Source organism: Dendrobates tinctorius, unplaced genomic scaffold (genome assembly GCF_039654945.1).
Source record: "Dendrobates tinctorius isolate UK_male_01 unplaced genomic scaffold, ASM3965494v1 ptg000035l, whole genome shotgun sequence".
Taxonomy (NCBI): domain Eukaryota; kingdom Metazoa; phylum Chordata; class Amphibia; order Anura; family Dendrobatidae; genus Dendrobates; species Dendrobates tinctorius.
The window spans coordinates 23,600,794-23,616,873 of NW_027361703.1; the positions used below are offsets into that span (position 1 = coordinate 23,600,794).

A 16,080-nucleotide genomic window follows, 5' to 3' on the forward strand; every position below is an offset into this window, starting at 1 on the left:
GTTGTATGAATGTTGTATATGTGTAGTATGTATGTAGTATGTATGTAGTATGTATGGGTTTTTTGTTTTTTTTTTACATTCAACACATTAGCCGGTTGATGGGACTACTACTGTCCCATCATTGGCTAATGTGTCAATCACTGTCATTGTAGCAGGCATAGCCCGATGGGACTTGTAGTCCCATCGGACGATGCCTGCACACACACACAACCCCCGGCAGGCCCGCACAGACCCCGGCAGCCCGTACAGACCCCCGGCAGGCCTGCACAGACCCCTGGCAGGCCTGCACAGACCCCCGGCAGCCCGCACAGATACCCGGCAGGCCCGCACAGACCCCCGGAAGCCTGCACAGACCCCCAGCAGGCCTGCACAGACCCCCGGCAGGCCCGCACAGACCCCCGGCAGGCCCGCACAGACCCCCGGCAGCCCGCACAGACCCCCGGCAGCTCGCACAGACCCCCGGCAGGCCCACACAGACCCTCGGCAGCCCACACAGACCCCCTGCAGGCCCGTACAGACCCCTGGCAGGCCCACACAGACCCCCGGCTGGCCCGCACAGACCGCGCATCATGATGACATCATTTCAGCAGCCAATCACAGCCATCCCATTAGTTAACATGGCTAACACAACTGGCTCATTGCATTATGGGAACTTCCGATTCCGGTATTTGATATTGTAAAAATATCGGTACTCGGTATCGGAACTCCGATACAGCGAATATCGGCCGATACCCGATATTTGCAGTATCGGAATGCTCAACACTAGTAGTTACGCTTCTGAGTAAACACAGCTCCGGCCCCTAATGAGAATTCATCCACCTCAAGGAGAAACTGTTTATTCAGATCCGGACAATGCAGAATGTGTGCGGTGGTGAAGATCCATTTGAGAGAGTGGAAGGCCTCTTCAGCCTCAGGGACCCGTTCTTTGGATCGGCTCCCTTTCGGATCATGGCAGAGATGGGAGCAGTCAAAGTGCAGAAGTGCGGAAAAAATTGCCGATAATAATTAGCAAAGCCAAGGAATCTTTGGATTGCTTTGACTCCCAAGGGCAGTGGCCATTTAAGGATGGAAGAGACCTTCTCAGGATCCATCTTGAGTTTCGTATCTGAGATAATGTATCCCAAGAAAGAAAGAAGGGCTGTTCGAAAACGCACTTCTCACACTTGGTGTAGAGTCCATTCTCCTTAAGATGCTGAAGAATTTGCCGAATTGCCCATCTGTAGGAGGCCAGATCCGGGGAGAATATCAGAATATCGTCCAGGTACACCACAACCAGGTATAAAGCAGGTCCCGGAAGATATCGTTGACAAACTCTTGGAAAACGGACGGTGTATTACTGAGACCGAAGGGCATCTCTCTGTAGCCATAATGTCCGTCCCTGGTGTTAAAAGCTTTCTTCCATTGATTTCCCCGGTGAATGCAGATTAGATTGTAGACGCCTCTTAAGTCTGATTTGGTGAAGATCCTGGCACCTCTTAATCAGTCAATCAACTCAGGACTCAGTGGGATAGGATATTTATTTTTCACCATGATCTCGTTGAGACCTTGATAGTCTATACAGGGTTGTAGAGATCCGTTCTTCTTCTTGACAAAGAAAAACCTGACCCCAGCAGGTGAGGAGGATTTCTGAATGAACCCCCGGTCCAAATTCTCCTGAATGTAGTCCGACATAACTTTAGTCTCAGCTGGGGACAGAGGGTAACATCAGCCTCTAGGGGGTGTAGACCCAGGTTATCAAGTTGATAGGGCAGTCATACCGCCTGTGGGGTGGCAAAGTCTCTACCTCCTTCTTGTCAAATACATCAGTGAAGGACCAATAGGTAGACAGCAAATCGGCAGTGATGCCAGATTAGACAGGTCCTCAGCCAGGCATACGGGAGCCAGATACCTCCCATGACAGAAATGTCCCAAGCAGAGCACCTTTCCAGTTCTCCAGTCCAACACAGGTTCATACTGACACAGCCATGGTAGGCCCAAGTGGAAGGCATGAGACATGTTGGAGAGGACATACAAGACCATTTTCTCTGTATGGAGTGTCCCAAAATGGACCTCAAGTGGCTCTGCAGCCAAACAAACCGTCTCCCGAAGTGTTCGCCCATCGACAGATATTATTGCCAGGGGGTTCTGAAGTGGGTGAACTGGGATTTGGAACCGATCCACTACAGCCTGAAGGATGAAATTTACAGCTGCCCCAGAATCCAAATATGTTGACTCAACAAACTGGGATTCACCAGTTGTCATGGCCACAGTAAGAATCAGGGGTTGAGAAACGTTCTTTTCATTTAAAGAGACCTCTCCTACTGCCCCCAGATGCCGGAGCTTCTCCAGTGCTTGAAAAATGCAGAAAGACACTGCGGTTTTCTTTCACGTGCCACCTCACTAGCACGCTCATGGAAGCAGAGGTCTATATGGATGGGGAGAGAGATCAAGTTGTCGAGGGTAGTTGATAGGTCTCGACCAGCTAGCTCATCCTAAATATCTCCAGAAAGCCCCTCACAGAATGTCGCCAGCAAAGGTTCATTGTTCCATCCGAGTTTGGATGCCAGAGTGTGAAAGCGCAACGCATATAGCTCCACAGAAGAATTGGTCTGACGTAAATGGAGCAAAGCGGAAGCTGCAGAGGTGGTTTGCCTGGGTTCTTCAAACACTTTGCGAAAAACTTCCAGGAATGCAGGCAAATCACAGATGACCAGATCCTCTCTATCCCACAAAAGATTCAACCACGCCAGAGCCTCGCCTCCAAGGTTTGACAATAGAAGCACCACCTTTGCTTGGTGCAGTGGTAAGTGGCGCAGAAGAAGTTCAAAATGTAGCTGGCACTGGTTGATAAACCTGTGGTAGAGATGCGGATTGCCGTCAAATGTGGTGGGGCTGTGAGTCGGAGAACAGGATCTTGAACTAAGCAAATTGTCTAGGAAGTCTCTGGAGGAGACGTGACTATTTCAACATGCTGGAACTCTGGAGGCATGTTTAAAGCCTCAAACTTAGTGGTTAAAGACTGCAACTGTGTGGACAGCTCTTCCTATGCGTTCTTCTATCAACAAAGCTCCTGGTATATGGTCCATACAAGCAGGGTCCAGGATCCAGTGAGATGCATGGCCAGAGCAAAAAGTCACAGTCGTGGTTTGTGGAACCACTGTGCCATGGACCACGGAGAGCCTGGAGGGGCATGACTAAGCGATCACCTGACTATTCACTAGAGCCTCTAGAGCTGGACCCAAAGGACAGACTGGATGGAGCAACAGACAAAGTTTGTAACAGATTGCAGCAGACAGAGTTCGTGTCAGAGACAGAGTTTGTGTCAGAGTGCAGCAAGCAGGATTTGCTTCTGACTGCAGCAAGCAGGATTTGCTTCTGACTGCAGCAAGCAGGATTTGCTTCTGACTGCAGCAAGCAGGATTTGCTTCTGAGTGCAACAAGTGGGATTAGCCTCAGAGTGTGGCAGGCAGGATTTGCTTCAGATTGCAGCAGGTAGGATCTGCTTCAGAGTGCAGCAAGCAGGATTTGCACTTAGAGTACAGCAGGCAGGATTTGTTTCAGAGTGCAGCAAGGAGGATTTGCACTTGAAGTACAGCAGGCATGATTTGTACTTGGAGTACAACATGCATAATTTGTACTTGGAGTACTACAGGCAGGATTTGTACTTAGTATACTACAGGCAGGACTTACACTTGTATGTGACCTTACACAACATAGACTGAAACAGGAAGGTTGCTCAGGCATCTCCCCAATGGAGAGGAAGCAATATACACATAATGCCTCAAAATCATTGGCTTGGGAGGAAATAGCAAGTGCACGTGGCGGCCCTTTAAGAGGGCTGGAGCTTGCGCGCATGACCTTATAACATGGCCAAAGACCCAGCTGGAAATGCTGCTGGGAGCATGAGGTAAAGAGGAACCAACTGCAGCGCAGGTGAGTGAACTGTCATGCTGGGAACCCGAAGTGGTGCTAACAAGCTGTTATGCAAACTGTGTGCTTCACTGCTGTCTTGGGGAAAAGCTCTCTTACAGTTCTGTAAAAGTGTATTTCGATACTCCAGCATTTGTGGGTTCCTTTCTAGGGTGGAAATCATCTGGCAAAATTTGGTTTAATAATAATAACATGGATCTAACAGAGTGGCAACCTAGTAGTCATTAATCCTAATCATAACTATACGGGAATCATGTTGCAGCAAGAAGGCACTTATATGTCGGGCTCTACCATAAGGTCCAAGCCCATGCTGTGTTTTAATGAGGCTCATTTCCTCCATCCCCTCCCGCTAACTGTGAACAACAGAGGGGAAGATTTTCTTCTTCATCTGACAGCTGCTTACCCATCACCACTTCTTCCTCCATTTGTTCCTCGGATCTTGCACCATCTAAAATAGTTTGTCTGTTATCACCAGCCCCGCTCGATCACAGTAATTCACCCTCCCTTGTCACCCACCTGTTTTATGACAGTCTTGAACTTAAAGACATTGTTATCTCTGCTGCATCCTCCTCTGCTTCCTCATCTTCTTCTGGGACCACCATCTCCTCTGGCAGGCTATTCAAAGTCTACTCCAGCATTTTGATGATGGAATAGTGATGCTGATGACGGCATTGTCAGCGCTAACCATCTTAGTAGCCATTTTGAAACTGTGCAGAAGGGTGCAGAGGTCCTTAATCAGTTCCCACTCTGTAAATATGATATGCGCCACATCCATACTGCATTAACCCAGGCTATACGACATGACATACTGCATCAAGGTTCATTGCTGCTGCCACAGTCATGCAACATGTGCAGAGTGGAATTCCACGCATATCAACCTGTTAACTGGCATGGACAAAGACCTCTGTATCAATGCAAGTCAAGGAGCAGAGGAGTGTGAATGGCGGAAATGAGCACACAGCTTACATGCTTTCTGAGCAACTCACCCTGGCCAGGATAGTGGTGGAGAAAATGCTGTACCACCAGGTTGAGGACGTGAACCATGCAAGGCACATGTGCGAGCTTGCCTCACAATAGGGCCACCACCAGGTTCACACTGTTATCGGACACCGCCTTCCCTGGATGCAGGTTCAGCAGACAAAACCAATGATCAAACCCAGCCTGGAGAGCTGTCCACAACTCTTCAACTATATGACTGCGATCTCCAAGGCATATCAATTTTAATACATTCCTGACTGCTGTGAGCCCTGGCTGCTCAGTGGTGGGGATTCACTCTGCACTGTTGGAATGTGTGTCTTGTTAAGGGAGAGGTTGAGGGCGCAGATGGAGGAAGTGTTAAATGTAGAGGTTTCTCCTGTAAGCTTTGTGGATTCCAAGACTTGTGGAGCAGCGTCTGTCCCCACCCCCACCAGAGTCACCCAGTGCCCAGTCAACGAGATGTAGCCCCCATGGTCATGCTTACTTGTCCAAGTGTCTGTGGTGAAATGCACCTTGGCAGACTGAGATTTTTTCAAGGAAAGGGTGATGTTGTTTGTGACATGTTAGTGTAGCGCAGACATAACTATCTTAGAAAAGTAATGGTGTCTGGGTAATTGGTACTGGGGGACTGCTACAGCCATCAGCTTTTAGAAATCGTCTGTATCTACCAGGCGGAAAGGCAGCATTTCCGTGACCAACAGATTGGAGATGGTGAAGTTCAACCTCTTTGCTTTGTCATGCATAGGAGGAAACAATCTTTTATGTGACCACAACTGCAGAACCATGGGCTGGCTGCAGTGCTGAGAGGGCAGAGTACAGTGAACTGGACAAACTGCTGGACAGTGAGAGAGTTGCAGGCGGAGATGTTACGGTGGATTGAGAAACTTGTGATGTGCTCGTTCTCTGAGATCTCAGATATCTACCCAACCAGGAGTGTTCACATTTCCAAAAATTATTGGCAGACATCACTAAAGTGGCATCAATTTTACCACAACAGAAATAGTATAATAGGGACTGATAGGTCATTCACTACACCCAATCCAGCAGATGGACACCCAACCAGGAGTGTTCACATTTCCAAAAATTACTGGCAGACACCACCAAAGTGGCATCAATTTCACCACTGTAGAAATAGAATAATAGGGACCGATATGAGTTGACATTGCTTCACTAGTGCTTTCACAAACATTATCACATAACCCACGAACACCTTAAACACCAAGCCTAACCCTTCCACCGCTGCCTTGCTTTTTCCCAGTCATGTTGCTCAGATACTGTGGTAGGAGCACAGTATTATAAACAAAAATTAGATTTTAAACTCTGCACCACCTCTGCAAACAGCTGAATTTCAGCTACAGTAAATTCCAAGTTGAAAAATGTCATGCCGTATCGTGTTAGTCACAGAAAAAAAGAATTGTTTGAGTGTGGATGAGACCTGTATGATAACGAATTTATGCTACAAACAATTTGAAAGTCAGGTCCCCTGCTGTATTACACTAGGAACAAAAGAACTTTTTGTTGCCTCTGAATCAGGCCTCTATAACACATTAGATGCTACAAACTATTTTAAAGTCAGGTCCCTTACTGTATGACGTTAATAACAGAAGAATTTTTTTGTGGCCTATGGATCAGGCCTCTATAACACACTAGATGCTACAAACTCTTTTAAAATCAGGTCCCCTACTGTATGACACTAGGAACAGAATAATTTAACACACTAGATGGGGTGCAGTTTTTAGAATGGTGTCACTTTTGGATATTTTCTATCATATAGACCCATCAAAGTGACTTCAAATGTGATGCGGTCCCTAAAAAAATGGTGTTGTAAAAATGAGACATCGCTGGTCAACTTTTAACTCTTACAAACTTCTAACACAGGGGTGGGGAGCGTCCGTCCCACGGGCCGTATACGGTCCGCCATATCATTTGGTCAGGCCCGCAGCCGCTCCAGAGCCGCGATCGGGTACCTTGTTGCAGGAGCCAGAGGAGCAGAGGAGCACTCTTGCTCTGCTTCTTTGCCCCGCCCGCTGGATACCGCGCACTGATACGTGCACGCACTGACGGGGACTGAGCACACCCCGCTGGACCCCAGCAGCCCCCACGCACTGATACTAATGAAGAGGACGAGTAACCGCGCGCCAGAGTGTGAGCTGCGCTGGACTGGTCTGCGGCCTGCCTCCCCGGCCTGCCATCTTCATCACCGCAGCCTGCCATCTTCATCACCCCGGTCACCGGTGCGGTGGTTACCATGTGCTGCTGTGTGTGCGGTGCGGGGCCTGGGGGCCATCCAGGAGTCACTATGTTCAACACCAGGTCAGTATGTGATGCCTAATGGGGACACGTGCTGCCTATTGGGGAGATGTGCTGTCTAATGGGGACCTGTGCTGCCTAATGGGGACCTGTGCTGCCTAATGGGGACATGTGCTGCCTAATGGGGACATGTGCTGCCTAATGGGGACATGTGCTGCCTAATGGGGACCTGTCCTGCCTTATGGGGACATTTGCCTGCCTATTGGATGCCTGTGCTGCCTAATGGGGACCTGTGCTGCCTAATGGGGACATTTGCCTGCCTATTGGGGACATTTGCCTGCCTATTGGGGACATGTGCTGCCTATTGGGGACATGTGCTGCCTAATGGGGACATTTGCTGCCTAATGGGGACCTCTGCTGCCTAATGGGGACCTGTGCTGTCTAATGGGGACCTGTGCTGCCTAATGGGGACATTTGCCTGCCTATTGGGGACCTGTGCTGCCTAATGGGGACCTATGCTGTCTAATGGGTACCTGTGCTGCCTAATGGGGACATTTGCCTGCCTATTGGGGCCTATGCTGCCTAATGGGGACATGTGCTGCCTAATGGGGACATTTGCTGCCTATTGGGGACCTGTGCTGCCTAATGTGGACATTTGCCTGCCTATTGGGGACCTGTGCTGCCTAATGGGTATCTGTGCTGCCTAATGGGGACATTTACCTGCCTATTGGAGACCTGTGCTGCCTAATGGGGACATTGTCCTGCCTATTGGGGACCTGTGCTGCCTATTGGTGACCTGTGCTGTCTAATGGGGACCTGTGCTGCCTAATGGGGACATTTGCCTGCCTATTGGGGACCTATGCTGCCTAATGGGGACCTTTGCTGCCTAATAGGGACCTATGCTGCCTAATGGGCACATGTGCTGCCTAATGGGGACATTTGCCTGCCTATTGGATACCTATGCTGCCTAATGGGGACCTGTGCTGTCTAATGGGGACCTGTGCTGCCTAATGGGGACATTTGCCTGCCTAATGGGGACATGTGCTGCCTAATGGGGACATTTGCTGCCTATTGGGGACCTGTGCTGCCTAATGGGTATCTGTGCTGCCTATTGGGGACAGTTACCTGCCTAATGGGGACCTGTGCTGTCTAATGGGGACCTGTGCTGCCTAATGGGGACATTTGCCTGCCTATTGGGGACCTGTGCTGCCTAATGGGGACCTGTGCTGCCTAATGGGGACGTTTACCTGCCTATTGGGGACATTTTCCTGCCTATTGGGGGCCTGTGCTGCCTAATGGGGACCTGTGCTGCCTAATGGGGACATTTTCCTGCCTATTGGGGACAGTTACCTGCCTATTGGGACCTGTGCTGCCTATTGGTGACCTATACTGCCTATTGGGGACCTGTGCTGTCTAATGGGGACCTGTGCTGCCTAATGGTGACATTTGTCAGCCTATTGGGGACCTATGCTGCCTAATGGGGACCTGTGCTGCCTATTGGGGACATTTTCCTGCCTATTGGGGACAGTTACCTGCCTATTGGGGACCTGTGGACCTGTGCTGCCTATTGGGGACCTATACTGCCTATTGGGCACCTGTGCTGTCTAATGGGGAACTGTGCTGCCTAATGGTGACATTTGCCTGCCTATTGGGGACCTATGCTGCCTAATGGGGACCTGTGCTGCCTATTGGGGACATTTTCCTGCCTATTGGGGACCTGTGCTGCCTATTGGGGACATTTTCCTGCCTATTGGGGACAGTTACATGCCTATTGGGGCACCTGTGCTGCCGATTGAGGACCTATGCTGCCTATTGGGGACCTGTGCTGCCTAATAGTGACATTTGCCTGCCTATTGGGAACATTTACCTGCCTATTGGGGACCTTAGAGATTTAGTTTTCCTCGCCTCAGCTGAATGATTTATGGCTGCTGGACAGCCTGAATACATGTGAGGAATGCCTGTTTGTTAAGGAATCCCCACGTTTTCAAGCTGACCAGCAGCCGCAAATCATGCAACTGCGTCGACAGAAACTAAATATCCGAGCACGCCAAAATACTCAGAGGACACCCAAGCATGCTCGGAAAAACCCGAGCAACGAGTATACTCGCTCATCATTATTAATAATTTTATGCGGCCCCCGAACGCTATTATAAAATTCCAAATGGCCCTCGGCAGAAAAAAGGTTCCCCATCCCTGTTCTAACAAAAAAGATTTTTGGTTCCAAAATTGTGCTGATGTAAAGTAAACATGTGGGAAATGTTATTTATTTAGTATTTTGTGTGACATGTCTCTGTGATTAAGGGCATGAAAATTCAAAGTTGCAAAATTTTCAACATTTTTGACAGATTTATGTTTTTTTCACAAGTAAATGCAAGTCATATCAAAGAAATTTTACCATTAACGTGAAGTAAAATATGTCAGGAGAAAACACTGTCAGAAACACCGGGATCTATGAAAGTGTTCCAGAGTTATTACCTCATTAATGGACAGTGGTTAGAATTGTAAGAATTGGCCCGGTCATTAACATGCAAACCACCCTTGGGGGTAAAGGGGTTAAAGTCAGGTCCCCTACTGTATGACACTAGGAACAGAAGATTTTTTGTGGCCTCTGGATCAGGCCTCTGTAGATTAATTTCAACCCAACCAAATGACAAAGTGTGATACGGCAGGTTGTCTAACTTTTTGCAACTGAAAAATTATAATTATTTTATGTACCTTATGTTTACAGACAGGTTCCTATCACCACCACAAAATTACAACATGAGATACAGTAGACTGTTTCACATTTAGCAACAGAAAAAAATATAACTTTTTTTTTATTATGCCTTAAATCTGCAGACAGTTTTATATCACGACAGCACTAAATGACAAGGTGGAATACAGCAGGCTGTTTCACATTTACCTAGTGAAAAATATTATCTAGAATGCTATACTCGTGCATGGAGCACAATAGAAGCAGTGCACTTGTAGGACATGTGCCCGGCTGGCTTTATCTGTGGACCTCAGTAATGACCAAAAAAATGCTGGAAGGTAAATTTAACAGCCACACTGGACACTAGCTAGCTACACTATCTGACTGATATAAAACCACCTAGCTAACGAATCCGAATGTGCCATATTCATGCCGAATTTGTTTGGCGATCGCTCATCACTAGTGTTGACCAAACTAAAGGGTATTTCACACATAGTGAGATCGTTAGCGAGACCACTGAAACGTCACAGGTTTTGTGATGCAACAGTGACCTCGCCAGTGATCTCACTACGTGTGACACAAAGCGGCGACTGGCCCCCCACTGCGATATCGCTGATCATGCTCAAATGTCCTAGGCCATTTTTTGATCGTTGGTGTCCCGCTGGCCAGCATGCATCGCTGTGTTTGACACCATAACAATGATGAACGACCTCGTTGAAGCACGTCTATCGAGGTCTGAGTTGTCAGAATAGCTGCTGTGTGACAAGGTCCCAATGACCGCCGAGATCGTTATACTGATCGCCGTATCATTGCTGCGTCGTTGAGTAGATCTGCCTATTTGATAGCTTACTAGCGACCATGAAGCGACGTACCAGCGATCCTTACCAGGCCGTATCATTGTCGGGATCGCTGGAGCGTCGCTATGTGTATGAGACCCTAAGGCCCTGGTTCATCAAAGCAATTTTGCACAAATTCTGTCTTGAAATGCTTTGATATTTTTTGCGAAACTTAGATTCTTCACACTAGTTTCTCCCAGCTTCACCAAAGTGGACAGAGCTTTAGCAGGACAGGGCATGGCAAGCTGTGGCATTCTTTATCCCAGAAATTGTACTCCAGTCACTGGTGAGGACACCTCTTAATGAATCTGGAGCATCTGACTTCTTCATGACAGTGAAAATTGCTGATTTTGAGGAACCAAGGTCTAAATGCCCACACTGCTACAGATACTTTAAAGCTGATGCCAATAACCATATCAAACCACCTCCATTTGCTTGGGATCCCATGACATCATTCAGTAGTGATAAATTCCATTTTCAGTAATTTTATTACTGTATGTAAAATAAGTCCCATGAAAAGCTATTTTTCCATTAGCATATGTTTCTCTATGTATAAAATACGAGTACATGAGTCACATGACCATATTATTGAACTATAATAAAAATAAAATTGTGACATGTATCATGGCATGCCAATTTATAAAAATGATCTACCCTAGAAACATTTATACAATAGTAAAATATAGTGCCTTCTGGAGGCACCATGTAGCAGCACAAAGATTACCAAGCAGATTTGTAATCGAGGCCCTAGGATCTCCATGTAATGCCGTACAGACTTGTAATGAGTTTTAATTAAAGTTTATTTTATACTATACATATTCCTTACAATTGTCTCACAACAGAAAGCAAAAATAAGTGAATTGCCATATATAAATATATTTGTTTTCTAATATTTTTGATTAATTATTCTGAAAATAATATGATAATAATCAGTACTGTAATATAACAATCATAAAAGGAAATTGCTTTGATATTTATTTTGTCTTTTTTTATTAACTCACTTATTTACCTGTAACTTCACTCTTTACACCATTACTCGCTGTACAAGATGTGTTGGACAGTCCCATGGTAGAAGTGCAAATGTTTTGGTCAGTGTCATAAACATCAAAATTACCACTGGATAATGGAAGCTGAAAAAGAGAAAGATCCTAACTCTTAAACACTGTGATAAAACAATTTTTATAATATTGGAACATAAAATGTATATTTTCAGCAGAATAAAGATCTTATATTAATGCTAACCCATTTACTAGTTCTATCCTTGCAGATTTGTAACAAACAATGAAACATTTCCTAGTACCAGCAAAGAGAATGAGATTCCTGAAATCTCAGGCACACGTTCCTTATATTTTCTGACAGGTTTGAAGCTGTTTCAAATCTGCAGCATGTCAATTCTTTCAACATTTTTGCAGCGCTTGTCACTGGGGATGAGTGAGTAGTGAAATACTCTGACTCGCTGTATTCGTTAGAGTAGCTCCTAATACTCAGGTATTCGTAACAAGTAGCGAGTCCAATGTATGTCTATGGGAAATGCGAGTAATGGGCTGAGAATGTGTGTTGGCGGAGAATGTGTGTGGGTGAAGACTATGTGTGCGTGGAGAATGTTTGCCGGCACAGCCTGCAGAGGCCAGCACAGCCTATAGAGCCCAACACAGACCTGCACAGCCCCGCACTGGTCCGTCAGAGGCCGGCACAGCTCGCAGAGCCTGGCACAGCCCACAAAACCCCACAGAGCCTGGCACAAGCCAGTACAGCCCCGCAAAGACACGGCTCACACACACAACCCCATAGACAGACACACATTCTCCGCACACACACACACAGCCTCACAGACCCTCGCACACATTCTCTGCACATACATAGTCATAGCCTAATAGTCTATGACTGAGCCTAATAGCCTATGACTCATAGGCTATGATTATGACACTGCTTGGCCAGCCAATCACAGTAATGTCTCAACAAAGAAGGCGGTGGCTTTACTGTGATTGGCTAACACATGCCGGGCGGGAGATCTGAATATTGTGAGGCGAGTAGTGAAATTTACTCGCTAGGATTTGAGTACCGCGAGTATCGCATTACTCACCGAGTACCGAATCCTAATGAGTATACTCGCTCATCCCTGTGCCATGGCCAATTAATTTTAGGCATTTACTTCTGCATTTACTATAAATTATATGTTATTTAACCCTAACTCCTTGATGTCATTCATGGTGTATGTTAGAAGATGCCAGAAAGCATATGGACTTGCTAAGGTGCTGAGCTTGTGCCATATGCAGCATTTGGCTGTTGTAATAAACAGCCTGGCTCTTCTAGCACAGCCATTTCTTTTATACCATCACCCCACTCTTCAATGCAATTGCAGAATGACCAAGGTTTATCATGGCATCCAGGTGTCTAATAAGGAACCCCAGATCTACCATCATACCAAATATTATTATTGCATCCCAAAAAAAAGAATTAATAAAACATAATGAAAAAAAATTGCATGTAATCCAAAATTGTACTAATAAAAGCTACATCTCATCTTGCGAAAAAAATAAATAAAAAACCTTCACAACTTCATTATAGAAAAAGAGTTATGGGTCTGAGAATATTGAGACACAAAGCAATATTTTTGGCAAAAAAAAGTTCATTTTGTGAAAATAGTAAAATATGGCAAAAATTATGTAAGTTTAGAATGATATTAGTCCTACTCTCCCAGCGTTAGCCAGTAGCTAATAAAGTTAACAGGAAAACAAAGCCCCAGAAAACCTTCCAAATTTTGTAGAATCCATCCCACAAATACTTTTTAAATGCACTGTATTAGAACTGGGCAAATAGCGACATGCAAGCCACATCCGACCCTCTGACTATTCCTGCCCTGCCCGCGGACTGAAACAGCTGAAGGGCTGAAAGTAGTGGCCCAAAGGTTGCACCATGCCCTCGCACACCACCCGTCCATGTCCCAATATCACCACTGTCTGTATCTGCAGATAGCAGTGAATACAATGGATATACATATATTTTTATATTTTCATTTTCACTATACACAATCGCAACTTTACACCTATGTATTATGAATTTCACACTTTCATTCTTATTCCCTCCCCCCTCTTTTCTCCCCACCACTTTTGTTCTGGCCAGCAGGTAGACTGTGTTTTATCAAGACCAAAGTCCGCACAGCTATCTACCAGGAAATTTTAGAGCATTTCATGCTTCCCTCTGCCGACAAGCTTTTTGGAGATGGACATTTAATTCTCTAGCAGGACTTGGCACCTGTACACACTGCCAAAAGTACCAATTCCTGGTTTAAAAACAACAATATCACTGTGCTTGATTGGCCAGCAAACTCACCTAACCTTAATCCCATAGAGAATCTCCGGGGTATTTTACAGTAAAGAGGAGGATGAGAGACACCAGACCCCACAATGCAGACAAGCTGAAGGCTGCTATCACAGCAACCTGGGCTTCCATAGCACCTCAGCAGTGCCACAGGCTGATCGTCTCCATGCCATGCCGCATTGATGCAGTAACTGATGCCCAAGGAGCCCCAATCAAGTATTGAGTCCATTTACTGAATATACATTTCAGTAGACCAACATTTCGGATTTTAAAATAATTTTTCTAGCTGGTGTTATAAAGTATTCTAATTTACTGAGATAATGACTTTTGGGTTTTCATTGGCTGCCTGTAAGCCATAATCATCAACTTTAAGAGAAATAAAAATGTGAAATAGATCACTCTGTTTGTAATGACTCTATATAATATGAGTTTCACTTTTTGTATTGAAGAACTTAAATAAATTAACTTTTTGATGGTATTCCAGTTTTGTGAGAAGCACCTGTATATACCAGATGGAAAAATCTCAATTTAATTCAAAACTGTACGTGATTAACTTTTCATAGTTTAAATATCCTCACATTTCATTTTTTCCTTGTTACCTCATTAAAACTGTAAGACAAAATATCCATTGGGCACAATGTACATGTGTTGGGATTGGTACTGACATGCTTTACTGATCATGACAATGCTTTATTAATCTGTGGATATAGCTCCTTTTGCCCGTACTGTATTTATTCTATTTATCTATCCAACGTATTGTAATGCTTTGACTATTATATGACTATTTTTTGTTTTCTCTGTAGCACACTATTTTTAGTTATCTCTGTAGCACAAGCATATATATATATATATACAGGGTGGGCTATTTATGGATACACCTAAATAAAATGTGAATGGTTGGTGATATCAACTTCCTGTTTGTGGCACATTAGTATATGGGAGGGGGGAAACTTTTCAAGATGGATGGTGACCATGGTGGCCATTTTGGATCCAACTTTATTTTTCCCAAGCGAAGATGGTCATGTGACACATCAAACTTATTGAGAATTTCACAAGAAAATCAATGGTGTGCTTGGTTTTATTGTAACTTTACTCTTTCATGACTTATTTACAAGTTTATGACCATTTATAAATTTTGTTCAAAGTGCTGCCGATTGTGTTGGATTGTCAATGCAACCCTCTTCTCCCACTCTTAACACACTGAGAGCAACACCACAGAAGAAATGCTAGTCTAAGAGGGTCAGATTCCTTGTAGGAATGCTTGAACCTGACACCTATAATGTGGTGGTGCACCATCTTGCTGGAAAAACTCAGGGAACGTGCCATATTCAGTGCATAAAGAGGGCACCACATCATCATGTAGCAATTTCAGATATCCAGTGGCATTGAAGTGTCCATTGATGAAGAATGGCCCCACTATCTTTGTACCCCATATTCCACACCATACCATCAATTATGGGTGTCAGGTCCGAGCATTCCTACATGAACAGTTTCCTGGAAAGTGGATTGGTCATCTTGGACCAGTTGAATGGCCACTAAGGTCCCCGATCTGACCCCTTAGACTTTTATCTTTGGAGTCATCTGAAGGCAATTGACTATGCTGTGAAGATACGAGATGTGCAGCATCTAAAACAACGGATAATGGAAGCCTGTGCTAACATTTCATCTGCGGTGTTGCTATCAGTGTGTCAAGAGTGGGAGAAGAGGGTTGCATTGACAATCCAACACAATGGGCAGCACTTTGAACATATTTTATAAGTGGTCATAAACTTGTAAATAAGTCATGAAAGAGTAAAGTTACATTAAAACCAAGCACACCATTGTTTTTCTTGTGAAATTCTCAATAAGTTTGATGTGTCACATGACCTTCTTCCCATTGAAGAAATAAAGTTGCATCCAAAATGGCCGACTTCAAACTGGCCGCCATGGTCTCCACCCATCTTGAAAAGTTCCCCCCTCCCATATACTAATGTGCCACAAACAGGAAGTTGGTATCACCAACCATTCCCATTTTATTTAGGTGTATCCATATAAATAGCCCACCCTGTATACTATATATATACTGTATATAACTATTGTTGATGAAATTTTCAT

The 16,080-nt window shown here is 45.2% G+C and overlaps 1 protein-coding gene across 1 annotated transcript in view; it reads right to left on the reverse strand.

Annotated features, from left to right (window-relative positions):
- The window catches only part of TFEC (transcription factor EC), a 62,944-nt gene that overhangs the window by 30,650 nt on the left and 16,214 nt on the right, over positions 1-16,080 (reverse strand). Inside the window, exon 4 of the mRNA XM_073573667.1 lies at positions 11,675-11,795. Coding sequence (XP_073429768.1) covers positions 11,675-11,795 — 121 coding nt within the window. The remainder of the gene's footprint in view (positions 1-11,674; positions 11,796-16,080) is intronic.